Raw genomic sequence first — 23,900 nt, 5'->3', positions numbered from 1 at the left:
AAGATTTCTACTTATTTTCTCATAGACACCTAATGCTTAATTCTGACCATGAAATCTAAACAAGAATAGAATACAATAGAATTCTCTATTGGCCAAGTGAGATTGAAAACACAAGAAATTTGTCTTGGTGCAAATTATCTCAGTGTACATAAAAGAAAAGATACATTCATCAAGAGTCAAGAATCATAAGATACAACACTTAATAATAGTCATAGGGTACAATAAGCAATCAAATCAGACTAGGAAACAGTCAATATAAATCGTAAGGATACAAACAACAAGTTACAGTCATAGAGTCACAAGTGGGAGGGGATGGGTGATAAGGAGTGATGAGAAGTTTAATAGTAATAGTAATGCAGACTTTGTAAATACAGTAGTTGAACAATGTTGAGGGAATTATTTGTTTAGCAGAGTGATGGCATTCGGGAAAAACTGTCCTTGTGTCTAGTTGTTCTGGTGTGCAGTGCTCTATAGCATTGTTTGAGGGAAGGAGTTGAAACAGTTTATGTCCAGGATGTGAGGGGGTCTGTAAATATTTTCACAGCCTTCTTCTCGTGCAGTATACAGGTCCTTGACTGAAGGCAGGGTGGTAGTAATGGTTTTTTCTGCAGTCCTAATTACTCTTTGAAGTCTGTGTCTATCCTGTTGGGTTGCAGAACCAAACCAGACAGTCATAGAAATGTAGATGACAGACTCAATAATTCCTTTGTAGAACTGTATCAGCAGCTCCTTGGGCAGTTTGAGCTTTCTGAGTTGGTGCAGAAAGAACATTCATTGTTGTGCTTTTTTGATGACATTTTTGATATTAGGTGTCCATTTTAGATCTTGTGGTATGATAGAACCTAGAAATCTTAAGGTCTCTACTGTTGATTCTGTGTTGTAAGTATTCTGTGATTCTAGTATTGTAAGAGATAGTATGGGAGGGGTTTCTCCTAAAGTCTACTACCATTTTTATGGTTTTGAGTGTGTTCAGTTCCAGATTGTTTCGGTTGTATGAGGCAAGTTGTATAACCTCCTGTCTGTATGCAGATTCATTGTTGTCTCGCATGAGACTGATCACTGTATTATCATCTGCAAACTTCAGAATTTTAACAGATGGGTTGCTTGAGATGCAGTCATTGATATAGGGAGAGGACGAGAAAGCATACAGCCTTGGGGCCCCCCTGTGCTAATTGTAGAGGTATCAGAATGTGATTTTGCCTAGCTTCACCTGCTGCTTCCTGTCTGTTAGGAACTTATAGATGTAAGAATATATAGGCATGTTTATCTTGACTGTATGTATAGTAGCTTTCTGATATTTCTGCCTTTTCTAAGAGTAATCCCGGACCTTATGCTTCCATCTTCCTGCTACATTCTTTTCTACAATTATTTTCAGAGACTAAGCTATCTGGAAAAAAAAACTTTTCTGTCTGTTGAAGAAATTAGAGAACCAATGGTGACAAACATATTTCTGGAAAGTTTTGCAATAAACCACATGAGGTAGATTATGATGCTCTCCCATTATTGCTTTTTTGTAAGAGTGTTAATGTAGCTTTGTATTCAACATCATTAAAGTGCAATAAATGTTCCACTGAAGTCTAAAAAGTGAACACCGTTTATTTAATATGCTGTGACAGCTTGAAACAGCTACAAAAGTCTTTCATGTAATAAGGAAATTAATTACATCGTCTACAAAATATGTCTCAATGATAGGCATGCCTGAAGGTTAGGGAAGGAAACATTGCCAGCTGACAATTCAAGCTTTAAATACGCTGGAAAGTTTGACTGCCAAGACATAAAAAATGAAACACGGAGTAAAGAACATGTTCATAGGATTCAGCAAGGCTTAAATTTCCTCAACTTGGTCTGCACTATAACATATAACAGATAATCAGAGTTGGAAGGGACCTTATAGGTCATCTAGTCCAACCCTCCGCTGCCCAAGTGGGAGACCCTACACCATTTCTGACAAATGGCAGTCCAATCTCTTCTTGAAAGTCTCAAGTAATGGCGCTCCCACAACTTCCGAGGGCAGGCTGTTCCATTGGTTGATTGTTCTCACTGTCAGAAAGTTTTTCCTTGTTTCCAGGTTAAATCTCTCCTTGTTCAGTTTCCATCCATTATTCCTTGTCTGAACTACAGGCGCTTTAGAAAATAGCTGGACCCCTTCCTCTCTGTGGCAGCCTTTCAAATATCAGAAGACTGCTATCATGTCTCCCCTGGTCCTTCTCTTTACTAGACAAGCCAAGCCCAGTTCCTGCAACTGTTCGTTGTATGTTTTAGCCTCCAGTCCCCTAATCATCCTGGTTGCTCTTCTCTGTATTTTTTCTAGAGTCTCAACATCTTTTTAATAATGTGGTGAACAAAACTGGATGCTGTACTCTAGGTGTGGTCTTACTAAGGCTTTATAGAGTGGCATTAGTACTTCCCTTGATCTTGATTATATCCCTCTGTTAATACAATTTAGGATTGCATTAGCTTTTTTGGTGGCTGCTGCACACTGCTGGCTCATATTTAGCTGGTTGTCCACTAAGACTCCAAGATCCCTCTCACAGTTACTGCTATTGAGTCTGGTTTCACCCAGTCTATATGTGTACTTTTGGTTTTTCTTGCCTAAGTGTAGGACTTTACTTTTCTCTACATTGAATTTCATTTTGTTAGATATGGCGCAGTGTTCTAGTCTGTCAAGATCCATCTGGATCTTGAGCCTATCTTCTTGGGTATTACCTATTCCTGCCAGCTTAGTATCATCTGCAAATTTGGTAAGTTCTCCTTCTATTCCCTCATCTAAATCGTTAATGAAGATATTGAAGAGTACTGGCCCTAAGACTGAACCTTGTGGCACCCCACTGTTTACTTCCCTCCATGTAGACTTAGACCCATTAAGGTAAAAGAGGCTGGTCAAGAATGAATAGACATGAATAGAAGAATGAAAGTAGATTGAATACATAGGTAGTCCCTGGTAACAGCCATTAAATTATTACTGTTTAAAGCTCATTCAGGTACTGAATGAGAAGTGGCTATGATTATGATCTGGGTGCTTGGCAACCAGTTTGCAATTATGACAGCTGAAGCACCCACCTATGTTATCGTAATTTGCAACCTTCCTTGCTGGTAAAGGAAGTAAGCAAAGTGATGGGGCAAAATAGTAGGGAAGACTGCAAGTTGTTTGGGTTAAGTCCTCCCCACCAATGCACTCAGCCCCTTTGCACTTCCACCATGTCCCCTCATTCCTCACACACCATCACTCACCTTTGCCCCATCTGGCAGCAGCCACTCCAAGCCCTACTTAACGCATGCCATGGTTCCCCTGCTATTTCCACACCCTTGTGCATTGTGCCTTACCAGCAGCAGTCATTTATTTAACTGCCAGCCTCCTTATAAGCTAAGTGGAACTTGCAACTTCTTACTAGCTTCCCCCAATGCCATCATACCTCAAGGACTACCTTTAAAAGTAAGTGACTGGAAGAAGTAAGTATGTTACAATTGTGTGATTTTACAAGGAGAAGAGGATTGACTTGTGAATATACATATACATGTACATATGTATGTATGTATGTATGTATGTATGTATATGTATGTGTGTGTGTATGTATATATATATATGAAGTGCTTCTCACTCTGAGAAGCACAGAGCAGAAGACACAAGCCTGAAGATGATGAATGAAACTTCATCGAAACGTTGCCTAGATACTTCCAATCTTACGCGGGAGAAAACCCGAATAACCAAAGATCCGCAGATGAGATTCTGCTGAAACGTTGCTACAACTTTAAAAGCACAACTACAACGACGTGGGAAAATACCCGAACAAAGCTGAATGCCATATATATATATATTTTTTTTCTTAAGTTTTCGCGGGTACTTACATGTATGGCATTTGGCTTTGTTCGGGTATTTTCCCACGTCATAGTAGCTGTGCTTTTAAAGTTGTAGCGACATTTCAACAGAATCTCATCTGCCATCATCAGGCTTCTATATAGTGTTCGTCTGTGAGTTAGGCTTTTATAGTGGTTTCAGATTGGCTGTCAGTACTTTAGTCAGGGTGCATTGTTCAGTCTTAATGTGTGTCTTGTCTGCCAGGCGTTTGGTTCTAGTAATTAGTGTTTTAGCCACGGAGTTTATCTGTGCTGGGTGGTGGTGGGATTGGGCGTTGAGGTAGCAGTTAGTGTGTGTTTTCTTCTGGTATATGTTGTGTCCTAGTGTGCCATCTGTTTTTTTGTAGATTAGTACATCTAGGAATGGTAGTTGTTTGTTTGTTTCTGTTTCCATGGTGAACATGATTTTGGGGTGTGTGCTGTTTAGGTGTGTTAGGAAATTGTTTAGGTTTTCTTTTTCATGGGACCAAATCACAAATTTGTCATCGATGTATCTTAGCCATAGTTTGGGTTTGTGGATGGCATTGGCCAGGGCTCTGGATTCGAATTCTTCCATGAACAGGTTTGCAATGACGGGTGACAGTGGTGATCCCATAGGGGCTCCTTCAATTTGTTTGTATCTTTGTCCTTTGTATATGAAATATGTGTTGGTTAAGCAGTGAAGAATTTGAATCCAGAGCCCTGGGCAATGCCATCCACAAACCACAAAAACAGACTGAGACATAATAGAGACCCAGAAGATGAACAGACCTATGGAACAGCTGTCCTGCCCTACATAAGAGGTACTACAGACAAAATTAGTAAGATACTACACAGACATCACATCAAGACTGCCTTCAAAACAGACATAAAAATAGCAGCCATCCTTAGAAACCCCAAAGATAAAATTGACCTGGAAAACCAAGGCATATACGAAGTCCCCTGTGCATCATGGCAAGCCACATACATTGGACAGACCAATAGAAGAATAAGTACCTGCCTGGATGAACACAAACAAAAAAATCTCCACAGCACAAGCCAGGCAAACGCCTGGGCACAGACAGATCCCCCTGATACCTCCAGCTCAAACACAGCCCAACCAGGCACCCAGATGAAACCTAGCTTCCTAACTAATGATAGCTGTCCATTTACCCAGAGCCAAGCTGCACTCAAGGCCTCCAATAAAGTAACACAATGTTGCCAGCCAATCACGATACAAAAAGAGCCAAAAAACAGACAGAAGATATTAGAAACACCAATCAAGCAGAACACAGCAAACTCCAAGACCAATAAACACAGACCAAGACTCCCAACCAATCAGGGTGAAGAAAAAAACATTCTGGCACAGCAATAGGCTGCCCCAAATTTAAATCTGAAACCACTATAAAAGCCTGACTCACTGATGAACACTATACAGAAGCCTGATGATGGCAGATGAGATTCTGCCGAAATGTTGCTACAACTTTAAAAGCACAACTACAATGACGTGGGAAAATACCCGAACAAAGCCTAATGCCATACATACATACATACATACATACATACATGGCATTCAGCTCTGTTCGGGTATTTTCCCACGTCATAGTAGTTGTGCTTTTAAAGTTGTAGCGACATTTCAGCAGAATCTCATCTGCCATCATCAGGCTTCTTATAGTGTTCATCTGTGAGTCAGGCTTTTATAGTGGTTTCAGATTTAAATTTGGGGCAGCCTATTTAAATTTGGGGCAGCCTGTTTCTGTTGAAACGTCGCTACAACTTTAAAAGCACAACTACAATGACGTGGGAAAATACCCGAACAGAGCTGAATGCCATACATGTAAGTACCCGCGAAAACTTAAGAAAACAAATATATATATATATATATATTTTCTGAGGTTTTCGCAGGTATTTGTATGTGGATCTTTGGTTGTTCGGGTTTTCTCCCGCGTAAGATTCGAAGTATCTAGGCAACATTTTGATGAAGATGATGAATGAGTGAGAAGCAAGAGCTGAAGACAGAAGCCTGAAGATGATGAATGAGACTTCATCGAAACGCGTTGCCTAGATACTTCAATCTTACGCGGAGAAAACCCGAACAACCAAAGATCCACATACAAATACCTGAGAACCTCAGAATATGAATATATATATATATATATATATATATATATATATATATATATATATATATATATATATATTTTCCCTCTTTACTACTATGATGTGCTTCCTATATACCTTAGTTAATCAACTCGCAAAAAGTTCATCTCTTTCATCTGTTTGGTTGGGTGGTCTATATATCATTCTTTTTTCTTTTTATATTGACCCAAATGCTTTCAAGACAGTTTTCATCATTGTTCTGCTCTATTTCTGTAGATTAGTTATTTCTTATATATAATGGAACTCCACTTCCTCTTTTGTTAGATCTGTTTCTTTAATCCCTCTAGCTGTATATTCCATTCATGGGTTTCATCCCACCAAGTTTCCGTAATGCAACAATAACATATCTGCCCTCATGTACTTGAATTTCAATCACCCTGTTGATTCCTCATCCTTTGTGCATTGTTGTAGACATTTGAATCCTTTTTGACTGACCCTATGTTTACTTTCTACATATTCTGTTTTCTGTCTGAGTTCCCCTTCTTCCTTACCACGTTTGATTAGTGCACATGATATGGAGCACACTATCAAAAGCTTGATTTTCCTTGATATTAAAAAGTCCCTTACAAAGCTGGTCCATATGGAATCAAATTAATCACTGCATTATCACATAAGCTCTTAAAGAATTATGAGTATAATTAAATATTATGTAATTATCTACTGCTTACCTGACCAGGTTGCTCACAAGCTGTTTGGTATCGCGTTTGTTGACATAATTCTTTTACTCTCTCATATTTAGGCAAATGATTTGACTGCTGGGTATTTTTGCCCAGTTCTTCTTTCTTACGCAAAAATTTGCTTTAAAAAAAAAAGAGGCAGTACTTTTGAGAATGTATAAATAATATACATGAATCAAAACAGAAGCATGTCTATGAAGCGGAAGTAAATCAATGACTAATAATTGTTTATCAGAAAACTGAACTGCAATGTATTTGAAATACAAGTCAGGGTGAGACATGAGAAGAACTTTAATTTAAAGCAATGTTTCTCAACTTTGGCAACTTTTAGATGTGGACTTCAGCTCCCAGAATTCGCCAACCTGCATGGATGGATTTCAAACTCCCAGAATTTCCCAGCTTTCACACTGAAGTACACATATCTTAAAGTTGTCAAAGACTAAGAAACATGGGCATAAAGAGATCTTTGAGCAGTCTTATATGATTTATAGATGTTCCCCAGGACATTTAAAAAGAGCTTCTGCATGCTCAGTTCTTTCCACTGTACAGATTTCCACATTTTGCATTTTGTAGCAATGTTTTGGCAGAATCTCATCTGCCATCATCAGGCTTCTGTACTGTATTCTGTATATACAGAAGCCTGATGATGGCAGATGAGATTCTGCCGAAACATTGCTACAACTTTAAAAGCACAACTGCAATGACGTGGGAAAATACCCGAACAGAGCTGAATAACATACATGTATATATATGTATATATATGTATGTATGTATATATGTATATATGTGTATATGTGTGTGTGTATATATATGTATATGTATGGTATTCAGCTTTGTTCGGGTATTTTCCCACGTCATTGTAGTTGTGCTTTTAAAGTTGTAGCAATGTTTTGGCAGAATCTCATCTGCCATCATCATACAGAAGCCTGATGATGGCAGATGAGATTCTGCCGAAACGTTGCTACAACTTTAAAAGCACAACTACAATGACGTGGCAAAATTCAATGCTGCATTTCTTGCAGTTGTTGTCTCCTAATGAAGGAATGCATGGATGGAAGAAAGGTATATGTTCTACATTAAAATATGCAGGATAAACTCAAGCAGGGATATGACATTTGAAAAATCATTTCTTGGCACAGGCCGAGAAAAAAGGGCAGAATAAGAGTTGGCATCTGGCCTCCCCTTTAGTGCTGCATTGCATCCCTTGGCTTGTTCACCATAAGCTCTTAACATGGAAGCTGTCAAGAGTTGGAAGGATTCCTTCCTCAGCCCATATACTTTGGCAGGCCGCTTCTTATGTACTTCAGTTGTGATAATATCTGACTGGGGCAAGGATGAAATGACACAAACCAGCAGTGTCTTTTGTCAAACAATTAAAAAAGAGAGAGAGAGAAGAACAGATTCTCTTTTCTAGGCATGCTGGCTTGTGAGAGACAGTGTAGTCCTAAAACTAAACCAATTTCATTCTTATTAAAATGCTGGGCTTTGCTGTTTTGTTCCTTTCCTCAGTTCCTAAAAGGTGCCATTGGAAAAAGTTTGTATTACTAAAACTGAGTAGATGGGAAAAGCCCAACTATTGTTCCTGTTTTGCCTTCTTCCCATTCTCTAAAGTATCCAAGATGATTTTCTTTTACAATTGGAGTCAACCTGGCATGGCAAGGAATGAGCTTCACAACCTGCACTGTTAATAGTAGCAAAACAAGGTTGAACAAAGGATGTTCCTCCATACCGAATTAACAGAATTGCCCACCAGGCAATTTTCCTAGAATTCACTCAACTTCAATAATTACCCTCTTTCCACCAGGAATGTATCACGCCAAACTTTGGTTTTCTTGTTTGTTCGAAACCTAAAATCAAAATAGCAATAATTTACTGTTGGCATTCATGGCTATGTTTGGCTATTGAATTAAAGATGACTAATTTATTTTTATTCCAAGCAAATTATTTGCTCACAACCTCCACAATTTTATAAATATGATCTTTAAAATAGTTTTGTGTGCTGGGAAAGCCAGGGTCACTTGTACTGTTTAGATATGTTTCATTTTCCATCTGCTTCAAAGTCTAAGTAAGGCATTTGCTGCCAAATAGGCTTCAAGAAAATGTTTCAGCTCACCTGTTCCCTGGTTTTTCAAGGTCCAGAAGTTTTAGAATAGATTTGCCATCCATATCTGGAGGTGTATCAAGTCCTGCAATATCCAAAACTGTTGGAGCAAGGTCAATATTCAGCACCATGTGAGATACTCTGCAAATTAACAGAAAAGGTCAGAGCTGTATTGTGCACATTAGAAGAAACACCTCAAATCTTTGTAGAATTAAAAGAATCTGAGTGTCATTTTATACAAGTATGGCTCCTTAAGACAACATTGTATGCAATGGTCTTTTCAAGTTTCTTCCAAATTTCCTTCACCGGACAGTGAATTAGGATGAGGAACGCTAATTTCAGAATGTATTAAGTTATGCAATGAGATAAAGCAGCCATGCTATTTGAGTCAGCAGACTTGTGGCTAAATATTTATATACCCAGTAAAGCCACAGTAAGTTAAATATATCCTCAAATGACCCCATTAAAATCTTAGCAGCAAGTTACAAAATAACTGTCCAGGGCTGCACCGATAAAAAGAAATATGCCATTATATTTCTAGCAAACTTTGGAAAGAATAACATTTAAAAAGTAACAAAAAGATGCTCTTCTTTGTTCATGCTTTGCAATAATCTTGATGAAATAAATCATCCACAAGAATGACAATCAAATGTGCTTACAAATACATTAGGTACAACAGCTGTGCTGCAGACATAGGAGAACGTACACTGATCCCGGCTCTATACTTGGACCACGAATAAAGAAAGGAACACGAATATCAAAATCATATGGCATTGACTTTCCCTTGACCAGTCCAAACTGTCCAATATGGTAACCATGATCAGCAGTGTAAATAATGTAAGTATTCTCCAATTCTCCAGTTTCCACTAGCATATGATATAACTGAAATGCAATAAATGGGGAAAAAATCAATACAAACCAATGCTAAATCAACCATTATAAATACACACAAAGCAGTATTTACAAATTTTACATTCAAGCAATTCTGTTAGGGCTATGTCACTAAAACCAATTAAAATCCAGCAACCATGAAACATTCACCACATGCTTCTAGAAGAGATTACACAAATTCCATCAGATATGGATTTGGGTGCCGAGTATTCATTTTTTTCTTTTTAATTCCAAGCCTATCAATTCAACAGCAGGATTTTGGCTTGGCTGTTCTGAGACATCCCAGGCCACTTAAGGAAAAGTAGACATTCATTTTGTAGGCCCAGAGAAAGAAGGGAACTGCAGCAATTGAAACTGGCTACTTGACGCAGGACTGCTACAGCTGTCTGCCTTGAAGGCAATTCCATATTCCTGATCCCATCCTACTTGATCAGATTGTTGCTTTTTAATGAGTTTATGCTTCACTACAATGTAGTGTAGCAAGTGTTAGATGGGGAGATTGATTCTCCCTTCCCTTAACCCTACTTTTCGGTTATCTCTTGTACATAAAGCAACAACTTATAAGTTACATTAAATCCTTTCTTTTTTCTTTTATTTTTTTTCCTTTACAGTACCTTCCCAATTTAAGGCTAAATAACTAGATCCAGTTTAGCTGCCCTATAAAACTCTCCTGCCCAAAGCAGTGGTTGGATTCAAAAACTTTTACCACCGGTTTGGTGGGCGTGGCTTGGTGGGTGCACCTGAACATCACTCCCTATGGTTATATAGTTATTGGTGCCCCATGAAAGCTGTTCTTCAGATACCAATTCACCTGTGTCTCGCACTAGATATAGAGGGTGGAAGGAAGAGCTGCTACCCAGGAAACAGAGAAAAGGAGCCTGAGGCCAGGCCTAGAATTTAATATGAATAAAAGTTTTAAACAAGGTCTTCCCTCGCTCACATGAAGATGGATAAAGGGAAGGATGAGGTTGGATAAAGGGATGGATGCATTCAGACTTGTAAGATTCTATGACTGTAGCTTTACAATAAAAGTAGTAGTGATCTGTCAGGCATTGGTTTCCTACACTGATCTACTTTGAAGGGCTGACTATATTCATCCCACCCTTATTGTGAGTATTCAGTGTTGGTGTCTTTGGTTGCTAATTATCTTACGAGATAAAATGCACTAACTCTGAGACCACACACACTTATTTATTGCCTTAAAAACATAGACACGATTCTCTCAACAGCAGCAGAATTGGCCACAGTCCAGTCAGAAAAAAAGACAACTAACATAATGTCTTCATGCCATTGCCTGCCTATTTGGTAAGTAAACTATTGCTATTTTTTAAATTAATTCTGCTATGGTGAAATTTAAGTTTGTGATATAGATAGCAGGCAGGTAAATACAAAATAAATGTGCTTGTGAGAATGAGGCCTTATGAAATAATGTTGCTGAGATTAATTTGCTTTGAATGATTTGTTGGGCCTATCTGGAAGTGGGAAGTCTTGTGCAAGCTGTTATAACTTATAGAATCTAAGTTCCCAGAGTGTATTCAAAAATATACAGACTAACATTTGGAATTGTTTGATGAACTTTTGATTTCTCTTCTGTTTAACTTTTGCTGATTCAGCTGTGGTTGTGAGTGATATATGTTTGTGAATATACAATCAAACATAAATAAACACATGAGCATATAATTGTCCCAACTATTGCTTAATCAGAGTTTTCAGAAAACATTCTGGTTTTGTTTTATACTCAACCAATATTCCATATTTTTTCTGCGAGAATTATAATTAAGCATTTTAAGTAGCAAACAGTGCTTAGCTTAAACATTATCTGGAAAGATGACAACAAACTTGATAGGAATGGTAGCACCCATAGGAAATCAATGTTTTGTCCATGTCTGCATCTGGTTACTTACTTATAGCTTGGTTGGTTGGTTTTCACCAAGTATGTGCAGCCTTCTGTTAACTTGAATATTGAATATCAAATTGTCTTTCTAGGTTCCTCTCTTTGGTTTGTACTGTGTTGCTAAGCATCTCAGGGAGGTATTTAATTAAAGACTTTTGTGGTCTTCCCTGAACCCCTTAACAGTTTCTAAATATTGGTTGGGTAAAAATGCTTTACTTATGATATTTTTAAATGTTTTTCATTGCCACCTTTCCCAATCTTCATGCAAGTTCATTGGCCATAAAAAAGGCAGCAGCAATAGCACTTAGACTTACTGTATATACAGCTTCATAGTGCTTTACAGCATCTCTAAGCAGTTAACCCAGTCAGCATATTGTCCCCAGCAATCTTGGGTCCTAATTTTATAGACCTCGGATGGAACGCTGGAAAGGCAGTAAGAATCTCATTGTCTTGGAATCCCTGAGCGTTCAACTTATTTTAAGCTTGATATGATGAAAGACTGAATCTGGTTTGAATTTTTGTTCTACAGGGCAAACTCACAAGGTCATGGCGGCATCACATGACGTATTGGGACTTTGTTCCCCTTTGCTAAACTGGGGGTGAGGGTGGCCAGAACGTGACTCATCTAGCCACAAGCCGAGCATTTGACAGCCCTGTTCTGTTAGATTGTTTCAAATGGGGCTGTTTGTTTCAGGCTTGAAACAAACCACATTTTCCATTTTATGTATACCTTGGGAAGTTTTTGCAGGGCTCTGCAATTCTGATATTCTCCAGGTCATATGAATCTGTTTGGTTGCAAAACAAGCAACTGTGACTGTAATATTAAACTTTAGAGACTATCACTGACACAGAAAGTCTCTTTAAATGTGTTCAAATATGATTTAACTTTTCTTTTTCATCAGCTGAAATCAAACTGTTGCAATGAATGAATTAAATATTTCAAACAACTCAAAGAAGCTCCTATTATAGAATGTTTTAATTAGTACAGAACACCAAGGGACTCATACAGGTACCTCTTGACTTACAAGTATTCGTTTAGAGACCATTTGAAGTTATAACAGTTCTGAAAAGTGACTTATGATCTTTTTTCACATTTATGACTATTGCAGCATCACTATGATCACATGATCAAAATTTGGGCTCTTGATAACTGGCGTGAAGTTAGGACAGTTAAACTGTCCCAGGGTCTTGTGATCATCTTTTTACAACCTTTCCAGCCAATTTTCGACAAGCAAAGTCAATGGAGAAAGCCAGATTTGCTTAACAACCACACAATTCACTTAACAACTGTAGTAATTTAGTTAACCACTCTGGCAAAAAAGGTCATAAAATGAGGCACAGCTCACTTAACAACTGCTTCACTTAGCAACATAAATTTTGGGCTCTGTTATGATCATAGATTTCGGATTACCTGTACACTACAATGCTTCACTACAAAACCCTTGTGTATATGCTATCTATTTTACCAGATGAAAACTTACCCTTCTTCATGTACTTGGTTTGCTTTTCAATCAGTATTCTTGCAAGAATGAATGGAATAAAAATTAGGGTATTCATATAAAAATGGAATGTTAAGTAGAACTCTGGGACAACGATTTTCTACCACAGCAATATTCAAAACAGAGCAGAATATAGTACTACGGAATGGCTTTAAGCATTTTTATTTGCTTACCCTTTCCATGGAATCATCAACTGACAGCAGAGTTTGAAGTCTTTTGCGTTGCAAGGTATTTGTAAATTCCATATGGATAGGAAGCATAGGCCCTGTATATTGCATGATCCAATGCTTATCCATATTGGGTGCATAGTTGTAACTAGGAGTTCTACACGAGAAGATAATATACATTAAGCTCCAATAGTAGAGAATATCTTACCAACATGGTGACATCATCAATGCAAACAAACCACCATGCTCAGAGAGCATCAAGAACTCTTTAGACTAAGCTAATCAAACTGCAAAATCAAAATAACTGCACATCAAAATAACTTTCAGAAAAAATGCAAGGTTATGAAATGCTTTTTTATGGATTACCAGTTGAGAGTACGCAATCACAATTAAGTAGCTAGTTTATTTCATACAATTCTAAGATCTGACTTCCAGCATATTATTTATTTATAATCCCAAAATTTTAATTACCTAGTCTTTTCTAAGGCTGATGTTTTGCTTCTCATCCAAGAAACTTCTTCAGCTACAGAGCTAAAAAAGCTTCTTGCATGAGAAGCAAAACGTCTTCAAGGAAAAACTAGAAAATCCACTTGACTCTTGAGAATTTCCATAAACATTAATCAATATCTTAAATAATAAAGGCAATATGCTCCTAAAAAACAACTTTGTCAGGGATACGAGTGTCCTGTGTGACTCCCAAAGTCTAAGTTAATCTCTTTCTCACAAGCCATAGACTAGTGTTTTTCAAACTTGGCCACTTTAAAAGGTGTGGGCTTAAACTCCAAGAATCGCCCAGGCAGCATGCTTTCAACTTTCAGGCTTGCTGGCTGTACCACAGCAAGTTTGTTTTCACTGACTAATTTCTGAAAAATTAACAGTTTTGAAATTAATATATAGGTAAACTTCTATACTATATGTATATCACAGTCATGAGAATTAGGAAAATTAAGAATAATTATGATTTCCCTTACTCAATAGCAAAAATAATATTTCCTACTGGTGCAATAATGTCATGTAATTAAGGAATTGCTTAATTAACAGACATTCCTCATTAACAGACAGACACTGTATCATAGTTCTTTAGTAATAATGATAATTTTTCACCTAACTTTGCCAAGTTATCAGGCAACATTTGTTCTGCTTTCCATTCTTTACAGCTGACAGCTCCTATGGTTGCACAGCATCACAATTTTGCATACATAAATAAACAAATAAAATAAAACCAAGCATGCACATGCCGTGCCACTCCCTGGAGCACCGTTATCTTGATTTCTATATAATTGCCATGGTTAGAGCCAGAAAATCGTGTTTATCTTCCATTTTGATTACTAAAGAATCTGTTGATGCTTGGATGCTGCCCACAGAGAGAGGCAGCTGCCCCAATTGCCCCTAAGACAATGGCTGCAGCCATCATTAAGAAGGATGTTGTGTCTGTTCTCATTATGATACGGGACAATATAACACTAATGCTACTGTTTGTGTTGTAAATATTTCATTGGGTGCTGCTGAAAACAGAATGTCCCGAGTCAAAGATTTTAATGTCCTCTGAGATACTCATAACTGAATTATTGAAGGCTAATACTCTCCAGGCCAAAATAATGTCTTTCAAATCTCAGTCTCACCAGTGCAATTTACACATGGTTGGAATTCCACAATGAGCAGAACATATTAGGTGGAATATTAGCTCTGCCAGAAGATTATCAGTAGAAACTGAGAGGGCTCCCTGCTGATAAGACTTTGCCATTTATTGGGAAATATCTCAAAGATCCATATATGTTCTGTCCAAACTACCCTAAGAAATTACAAGAATGTAATCAGGTTTTTTCCTACAGGAAGAAATACCATTTGGGAGATAAATTTTAAAATGTTATTGAACTTTCAGTCATTTTTGTTATCTGACAAGCTAAGGGCATCCAGAAATCTTTCCGTATTCTTGTGAAAGCAGGAAAAAGCAAACTGTATTTTCTTTAAATTTCGCTACCAAAGTCACATTAGTGGATTGAAAATTTTCTCCCTTTTCTACAGAACTTATTTCCTCAAGCTATTTCTAATTCATGATCACACATTTGTTTGTTTTGCACACTGTCTGTTAGAGTTTGAAACTACAAGGAAAAGTTAATAAACCACAGTCCTTTTTAAGTTCTAATTTATTTTTTTCACCTGCTCTCCTTTTTCTTAATCTTAATCTGGCCTTCCTCAAGATATATATTCAACCACAAATAAAAAGTTTATTTCATTTTTTCTCTTGTTCAGTTTTGTATAAAATTAATAATAGTAATATAATTTGTTAATGTGTTTAGAGGAAATTAGAGATGCTTCATAATACTTTTAAATATGATGCATGTTGAACCACTTTTAATTTTTTTCTCATTTTTTCTAAGAGGTGCTTGTGTTTGCATATTTATAATAGATATGATGTAAAACTACTTTCAAGTCCTTTGTATCCTATTTTAATTAATCCCTGTGGTTTGGTAGTTCTCGTTATTCAATTGAACTTTAAGAGTGTAGATGATTTTATATAAAACTTGTATAGTTACAAGCAATAAATAAGTCCTACAGAAAGCATGGATGAGGGAAATATATATATGAGACAATTCTGAATGTGAAAGGAATGTTTCAACTTGATAATTTTTAAAAATCAGATTGCTGAAGGGAAAAATGGAGTGAAAATATATTTATGCATTTATTTACAATGCATCTGATGATCTGAGTGGTTTATAGGCCTTCATTCAGTACAAAGATTAAAAACAAAGTATAATAAAATGGTGTAAATAAAATAAAAACTTTTCCTTGTCTCCCTTCCAATTTGGTTTCAGAATGTCCCACTACTCAGAAATTCTGAAAATATTTGATGGATGGCATTTCATGAACAGCGGTAAGATTCTGTGATATCCAGATTATAAATTACATTTTGAAGGAATAAGAAATTTACTATATATTCTTAATTACATTTTGCCAGTACAGGCAATCCTGAACTTACAACAGTTTGTTTAGTGACCAATTAATGTTACAGTAGTGAAATAAGTGGCTTATGACCAGTTTTCACACTTATGACTATTGCAACATTTCCATGGTCATGTGATCAAAATTTGGACGCTTGGCAATTGACACATACTTGTGACGGCTGCAGTGTCCCCGAGTCATGTGATCATCTTTTGTGACCTTCTGACAAGGAAAGTCAATGGGGAAACCAAATTCACTTAACAACTGTGTTACTAATTTAACAACTCCAGCAATTCATTTAATGACTGTGGCAACAAAGATCGTAAAATGAGGCAAAAATTACTTAACAATTGTGTCACTTAGCAACAAAAATTTTGAGCTGAATTGTGGTCATAAATCAGGGACTATCTGTGTATTCATCTGGTATCTTACCTGGTTACTCTGAATTACATTAAATCAGCCAGAATTAATTAGGTTTCAATAAAAATATTTACACATTTTAGGCTGTATTCTTTTTTTAATAATTTTTTTATTAATTTTCAATAAACAAACATACGCAAACAAAACACAAAACATAAAAACATAAAACTTCCTTTTGGAAAGCGGCTTAGTCCCAGGTTACATCTTTTTATACAGACATAAATCAAATTCATGCTCACATTTTATACCATTTCATATCTTATTTATCATTCTACATTTTCTATATAGCTTCTCCCCACTTTTTACTCTTAATTCTATCTTATTTATTTCATCTCAATTTAGATCATTATGCTTGTATCATTTGTCTGTTTTATTTCAATTATCTATTATCTTTTCTCATTAACACAAAATTTCTCCTATAATCACTGATTGAAGTATGACACCTTTATATCTTTCCCCTAAATTTAACACTTAAAATAATATATAGTTTCCATTCTGATTCTGCTTAGTACATTCTAAAGCTACATACTATATTTTAAAATAGGAAAATGATAAGTTTATAATATAATTTAAACAATAATCCTTAGCAAATTAAACTCTATCATTAAATCTTAAGCATTTTACACATTCCTTTTAATATTTTATCCCATTTTATAATCATATAGTGTTCCAGTTTTCTAACATTATTTCAAATACAAATACAACAATACAGTCTTATGTACTTTTGCAGAATCTCTTTTAAAATTATATTTTTACCCATTATCTCTGAATAAATCCTGTTTCTTTACATCTTGTTTCAAACCTTTGTAACTTTTCTTCCTTTTTTCCCTTCCTTTCTTCTCCAGTCTAGCCTTTTTACCCCCCATCTCTTGATCTCCACCCTCTTAATCTCCACCCTCTTCTGTATTCCTCTTTTCTGTTGCTTTCTGACATTGTATTGATTTTTCACCTTATTTTTCCTTTTTTTGGTTGTTTTTTTAAGTCTTAAATTCTCCATTCTCTTTCCCCTCTTTCCCTTTTCTTCCCCAACTAAAGTTGTTTGTTCATTAAAGATGGCTTCTTCTTCTTCACCCCAGCCTTCTTGTTCTTGTAATTGCTGATAGGTAGAAATCGCCATTTCTAAAAAATGAAAAACAGATCCAGAAGAGCCCTTCCCTTCTTGTTCCTCATCTTTTAGCTTTTTGAATTCCATTTTCAGTTCATCAACAAGTAATGCCATACTGAAAAAGTTTTTAAAACAACCCAAATGTTTTTAGTCTTTCAAATAATAATTTCCAAAGGTCCCAAAGTCACCAAGCAGTCCAAATACACACAGTCTGTTTCATTTAGCACTTTCTTCTTTTTATACTTTCTCTTCCTGGGGTACAGTTCAATTGTAAAGTTCCAAAATGTATCTTTTAGAAGTCTTGTTACAATTTAACTCTAGTCTTATCAGTTCCAAGCAGCCTCCTCCAGCAAAAATCTTAATGTTAATTCTTTTCCTCTCCCTTCCCACTTATAGCAAAGAGTAAAAAAAATTTTTCTTTCTTCAATGTTCAAAAATCTTTAATGTCCCCTTGGCTTTAACTTTCAAATTTAATTACCTGCTGGTGCCAGAATGGGTTTTTCCGATTTCCATCTGCTATCACTGTAAGGAAGGAGAGTGAGAAAAAACAAACTTTCCCTTTTAACTTTCATCCGCCGCTTTTCCCAATCTTCTTTGGGAACGATGTATCTTTGACGAAATTAAAATTCCAGGGTATTTAAATGCTACTTATTATCCCGGTCAGCCAGAACCTTCACTTTTTCAGCTTCCTCCTGCACATTCTTATCCGGATGCAAGCTTCTTTGTGGAGGCCATTGCTGACCGCCGCTCAACCACCTTCGGAAAAGGGAGTTAAGCCAGCTGAGGAGGGGGGTTGCGATTACCCCGGACCCCTGCTGGTTCTCCCCTATCTTCAGTTACCTCTACGGGGTAACTATTAGCCCCCAAATCCGGCTGGATTGGGGGCACTCCAGCGGTGACCGCAGCAGAAACCGTGCACGATTGCGGATTCCTGCCGCTGCCGAAGCCTTACAAACTGGAAGTCATTTTAGGCTGTATTCTGAATTCTTTGTTTATCTTGCTATAAAATTTCCAAAGAAGTTCAATTTAAATTTGTCTCCAACTTCACACAAAAGAATATCTAATTCTCAGACTTGGTAAAATTAATATTATTAAAATTAATTTAACTCCAGTATTTTTATTTTTAAAGATCTTTCTGTTTATTTTCCTTTTATATTATTTAATAGTGTTAATAGCTTATTACACTACTATATCTTCTAAAACAGGGGTCGCCAACCTTTTGGACCTCAGGGACCACCAAACTCATACTTTTAAATCCTGAGGACCACTAATATGAATTTTTTAAAAAAGATAATATATTTAATATAAATTTTTTATTTTTTCTATTAAATATAAATGTACTATTCAAAAAATAATTTTAATATATAAATATATATTTTTTAAATATAAAAATGCTTTTTTAATTATAAGAAAAATATATAACAAGAAAAGCAGAGCCCCACTCCCAAATCTGGTCTCCTGTCATTTCATATCTTCCCCAAGTCAGAGGAAATCTCTCCCTCCTTTGCCAGGTGTGGCTGCCTAGAGTTGAGGGAGGAAAGGAGGGCTGGGCTAGAAGCCTCCCCCCACCTGGAAGCCTCCCCCTCACCCCAGGTCTTTAATACCTGGTATGCTTCTCCACTACTGCCTCCTCCTCCTCCTCCTCCTCCAGCATCTCCTTCTTCAGTTAGGGCGATTATGAACTAACCAAGCGGCTACACTGATACTCCAGCTGCTCTCTTTCCCGTGGTAAGACTTGGCATATGGAGAAAGATGCTGGCAACTGCTACTTGGCAATCCTGCAGGTGAGGCGAAGTCATCCTGGTCCCAGTTAAGACATACCAGTCACAAACCCAGAGTCCAAGCCGAGAGGGGTCGCTTCCCCTGCCCGGAAGAGTGGCAGGTGCGGGCGCCATGGTTCAGCTCAGCAGGCAACCTCCACTCTGGAGGCTGATGAGCCACATCCTGAAGACCAGATGGCTGTCAGGAAGGTGGGGCAACAGGAGTGATACTGGTGGTGGATGGTCTTATACGCGTGGGAGATCGCGGCACAGGCCTGGCCTGTGTGGGGGTGGGGAGAAAGGAACCTCTGAACTGGTGTTATTTCCTGACTCTTGCCTCTGTGCATCAAGGAGGTTGAGCGGCTTCCAGCAGTGCCCTCAGGGGAAGATGTTGCAGGGGGGAGGCTCGACCCCCCCCCAGGAGCTTCTTTTCCTTCTTGCCAGAAGCACTCATACGCAGGGCACTCACTGCCCCTCTGGGCCCTGACAAGCCTCCTCCTTCCCACTGAGCATGTGAGCACTTCTGGCGAGGAGGAAGAGAAGCCTCTTAGGGCAAGGGCATGGGAGATCATGGTATCAGAGCCCTTCCCAGGTGTTTCCTGGCCTGCGAGGCGAGGGCGATCTCTTGTGCCCCCTTAGGAGCTTCTCTTCGTCCTCGCCAGAAGCGCTCACACACAAAGTGCTCACTGCTCCTCTAGCCCTGACAAGCCTCCTCCTTCCCGCTGAGCATGTGAGCGCTTCTGGCAAGGAGGAAGAGGGGGTCGAGCATCCCCCTCACAACATCTTCACCTGAAGGAAGCTGCTTCCTGCGGCCCAGGAGGTCTGTGCTCTTCCCACTGCTGCTCGGTCTCTTCGATGCGCTGAGGCAGAAGGTAGCAGCCATGACACGGGTTTGCTAGGGAGACTGCAGGATTGCCCCACCTCCCTGCCTCAGCATGCTGCAGCCCACCAAAATTTTCTTACAGCCCACCAGTGGGCCGTGGCCCACCGGTTGGTGACTGCTGTTCTAAAACACTTTCTTGTATGCTTTAAGATTTTTACTATGTTAGGATTCAACTGTTTGCTGACAAAGATCATTTTCAAGCCTATTGTTTTAGGCATTTTTTCCAGCTGTGGACACTGTTTAGAATAAGGAATTGCAAAACTCAATTCCTTTTGGGACTCAGTTTCAAAAGTTCTATTTGACCTCAGTAAATGATATTATCTTTATGTGATTATCAGTTTCTTACTTGCATTTAATTCTGCAAAGTACAATACAGTAATGTGGAAAATAAAGGACTGTGGATAAAATTTTGACAGTCTTAGCCATGAACAAATTATATTATTTTGCCAACATAGTAACAAGGAACAAAATCTTTCAACAATTTAGTCATTTTTAATATTTCTTTTGTACATAATATATTTTTCTAGCCTTTCAATCCTTTTGTCTTTCATTTTAATATTACTTCCCATTGCTAACATTATACATTTGTTAGTCTGACTTAATAGAAAACAAACCAAAAAAGAAAAGTCAGACAGCTTAAATTTAAACCTATAACCCAGAAAAAAAGTTGCCAAAATATATTTGACCACAAAAAGAATCATCAATAGTTAAATATTCAAACAATGACACTTCTTACCAAATATTATATTGCTCTTGCCATTATTTTCATGAGGTATGACAAAGGAAAAGTCAGGGAATCTGGCCATGATAAGCTGGCAGCATATTAAACTGCAGAAACCATTCCTTTAGCAATTTAGCCATGCAAACTGGCAGTTTATCTTCCATTTCTTCTTTTACTCCTCCAAATAAGATCTTACTCTGTTTAGTCTTTCAGTATTAAAATAACCTGCAGCAACCACTGAATAAAGGATGCATAATACTCCCAAAATTTCAAGACTGCTGGGTTGGGAGAAAATAGTGATTTCTGATTTGTATTTTGACACTTTTTATAATCACTTAAGCACAAATCAGTTTGGCTTCAACTATTACATATTTGCAGGAATGCACATTGAGTTTAACAAAAGTTTCCAAGGTTACCAAGTTCAGATATTAATATCATACAGTGTTCAGTGCAACCAACACTTTTCTCAATCTTCTAATACAGAAGAGTGGAAGTGGCTGCTAAGTTCAATGCGAGAGAGCTTTCTTTGATCATTTTTTTAAGTGAGCACAGATTCCACATGCAAAATGCGGGCAAGTGTGAAGACAAACAATTTAATTCTGCTTTGCCCTCCATCATTTCCAGCAGGTAACAGGCCACTCACTGCAAAAGAGGGCTTCCTTTGTCTATGAAGACCTTTCATTTAATTGGAAACCCTGGTCAATCAGAGCTCTCAACTGTGCAGACAGCCTCCACCGGAGAGTGGAGTCTGTCAGCTGCAGACACCCCCTCCCCCATATGTAGAGGGCGATGGGAAAAGTACAGCTTACATGCTTTAAAAATGATTAAATGGGGCTATTACTTGGCCTTAGTTTCAACCACTCTATGAAATCTGCTTCTAATTAAAATTTTAGAACACAGCCATGTCTGAGAGGCTTCAGGCAAGTCCTCCCTCCCCTCCCTTACCTCGCCTGCCTCATCCTGCTATCCTGTCTGCTATCCTGTTTATTTTTGGGGTGGGGGAAGAAACATTAGCTGCTGAAGTGATAATGCATACTTTTTAGAAAGTCAAAAATTTTAGAAAGTCAATCTTTTCAGTATTTAAAAATTAAGTGCTCGGCCTGAATAGAGCTCTTTGCTATTCCAGTGGTGGTGATCAAAGACTCCCTGCTAAGAGGGAGCATAGAAGCAATCTGTTGGCCCACAGTCTGTCAAGGGAGTGTGGCCCACTCCCCCATAAAACCTTAATAGACAAGATAGCAAAATGTGGACTGGATTTTGCTCCCAGGAGATGGATATAGAACTCATTATAGTCATAAATCCCAATGTGCCTACAGGAGTGGGTCGTAAAGTGGAAAGAAGTGTTGAATACTACAAAGCTCTCAGGCTCTGTACTGTTAATATATTTACTAATGATTTCAGGGAGAACATAGAAAACATAATGTGGATGACATATACATAGGGTAGATAGTAGATTAATACAGTTTCAGAATTTAGGATGGTACTGACAAGCTGCAACAATAGGCTGAGAGCAACAAGATGGATTTTAACAAGAGAAAATATCTAGTACTTAATTTGGAAAGGAAAAACCAAAGGCAAAAATGTAGAGTAGGGAAGAGTCCTGAGAGAAACTGGGTGTCTTGGTGGATTACAATTTGAACATGAGCCAACAGCGTTGATGGAAATAAAGCAAATGTAGGTTGCATCAACAGAATTAATGTGAAAATATCAAGTCATTTGTGGTCTCATTTCAGTGCTGGTTGGACAAACCCTGACACATTGGAACAACTAGGATGATTAAGAGACCTGGAAGAAAATCTTTATGAGAAAACAATTGGAGAAGCTGTAGATATTTAAATCGGAGAAGTCTGTGGGGAAATGTGATAGCTGTTTTCCAAAATCCAAAAGATTCTAATGCAGAATATGGAATAGTTAGGAAGCAACTTTTCATTGGATATCAGGAAGTATTTCTTAATGCTAACAGCTGTTAAACAGTGGAACACATTGCTTCAGGAGATGATAGACTCTTATGGGAGGTGTTTAAACAGGGTGGACAGCCATCTGTTAGAGATAGCTATGGTAGTAGATTCCTGCATTGGAAGGGAGTTGGGCTAGATCAGTGGTTCCCAAAGTGGGTGGTACCACCCCCTGGGGGGCGGTGGGATGCCTTAGGGGGCCCGAAGAGGAAAGGGGGCTGGCAGGGAGGGTGCTAAGAGGTGACAGGGGGGCGTTCGAGGCCCTGAAGGGTCACCCCATTGACTGTTGCATCGCTCCGGAGCCAGCGCCTCAAATGCGGCAGCTCCGATGCACCGCATTGTAATGGGCTCCAGGAGGAGGAGGAGGAGGAGGAGATGGAGTAAAGTGCACTAAATTTGAGTGTGCTACACAGGTGCTGCAAGAGCAGCGAACAACCATGGAGCTGGCTGTGGTGGGGCCTGGAGGGTGCACACGAGGGGAGAAGGAGGGGAGAGGGAGGAAGGAAGCCTCTGCCACAGCTTGTGCTCATTCCTCAGTCAACCCGGATTTCCAAAAACTCACCAAGAAGAAAGAAAAGAAGTTTTTCATAATCTCGGAAAGTCCTGCGTGCTCTACTTGGGGCTCTTTGCTATCCTTTTTTCTTCCTTCCTTTTGGAAATCCGGGCTAGCTGAGGAACAAGTGGAAGCCACGGTGGAGGCTTCCCTCCTCCCCCTCCTCCCCCTCCTCCTCCTCTTGTTCTTCAGCCAGCCCAGATTTCCAAAAGGAAGAAAGAAAAGGGCACAGCGAAGAGCCCCAAGGAGAGCACGCAGGGCTTTCCGAGAGAGTGAGAAGAGACACAGACAGGGAGCGGGAGAGAGCGAGATACACAGAGAGGGAGAGATACAAACGGAGGGAGAGAGATTTGGCTCA

At 38.3% G+C, this 23,900-nt stretch overlaps 1 protein-coding gene across 5 annotated transcripts in view; it reads right to left on the bottom strand.

Moving 5' to 3' along the window:
- The window catches only part of SULF1 (sulfatase 1), a 115,288-nt gene that overhangs the window by 25,306 nt on the left and 66,082 nt on the right, over positions 1-23,900 (bottom strand). For 4 of the 5 annotated variants that reach the window (XM_087931348.1, XM_087931346.1, XM_087931345.1 and 1 more), the window contains 5 exons: positions 13,209-13,359; positions 9,458-9,633; positions 8,764-8,892; positions 8,441-8,497; positions 6,642-6,771 (listed from right to left, as the gene is read on the bottom strand). In XM_087931348.1, the coding sequence (XP_087787474.1) occupies positions 6,642-6,771; positions 8,441-8,497; positions 8,764-8,892; positions 9,458-9,633; positions 13,209-13,359 (643 nt within the window). Of the gene's footprint in view, positions 1-6,641; positions 6,772-8,436; positions 8,498-8,763; positions 8,893-9,457; positions 9,634-13,208; positions 13,360-23,900 lie in introns of those variants that run through there. The other variant, XM_087931349.1, reaches the window with a different exon arrangement.

This window comes from Pseudonaja textilis, chromosome 3 (genome assembly GCF_049901715.1).
Source record: "Pseudonaja textilis isolate UNSWEBS1 chromosome 3, rPseTex1.2, whole genome shotgun sequence".
In the NCBI taxonomy this organism is placed as follows: domain Eukaryota; kingdom Metazoa; phylum Chordata; class Lepidosauria; order Squamata; family Elapidae; genus Pseudonaja; species Pseudonaja textilis.
This window is presented reverse-complemented; position numbering and strand designations above follow the sequence as displayed.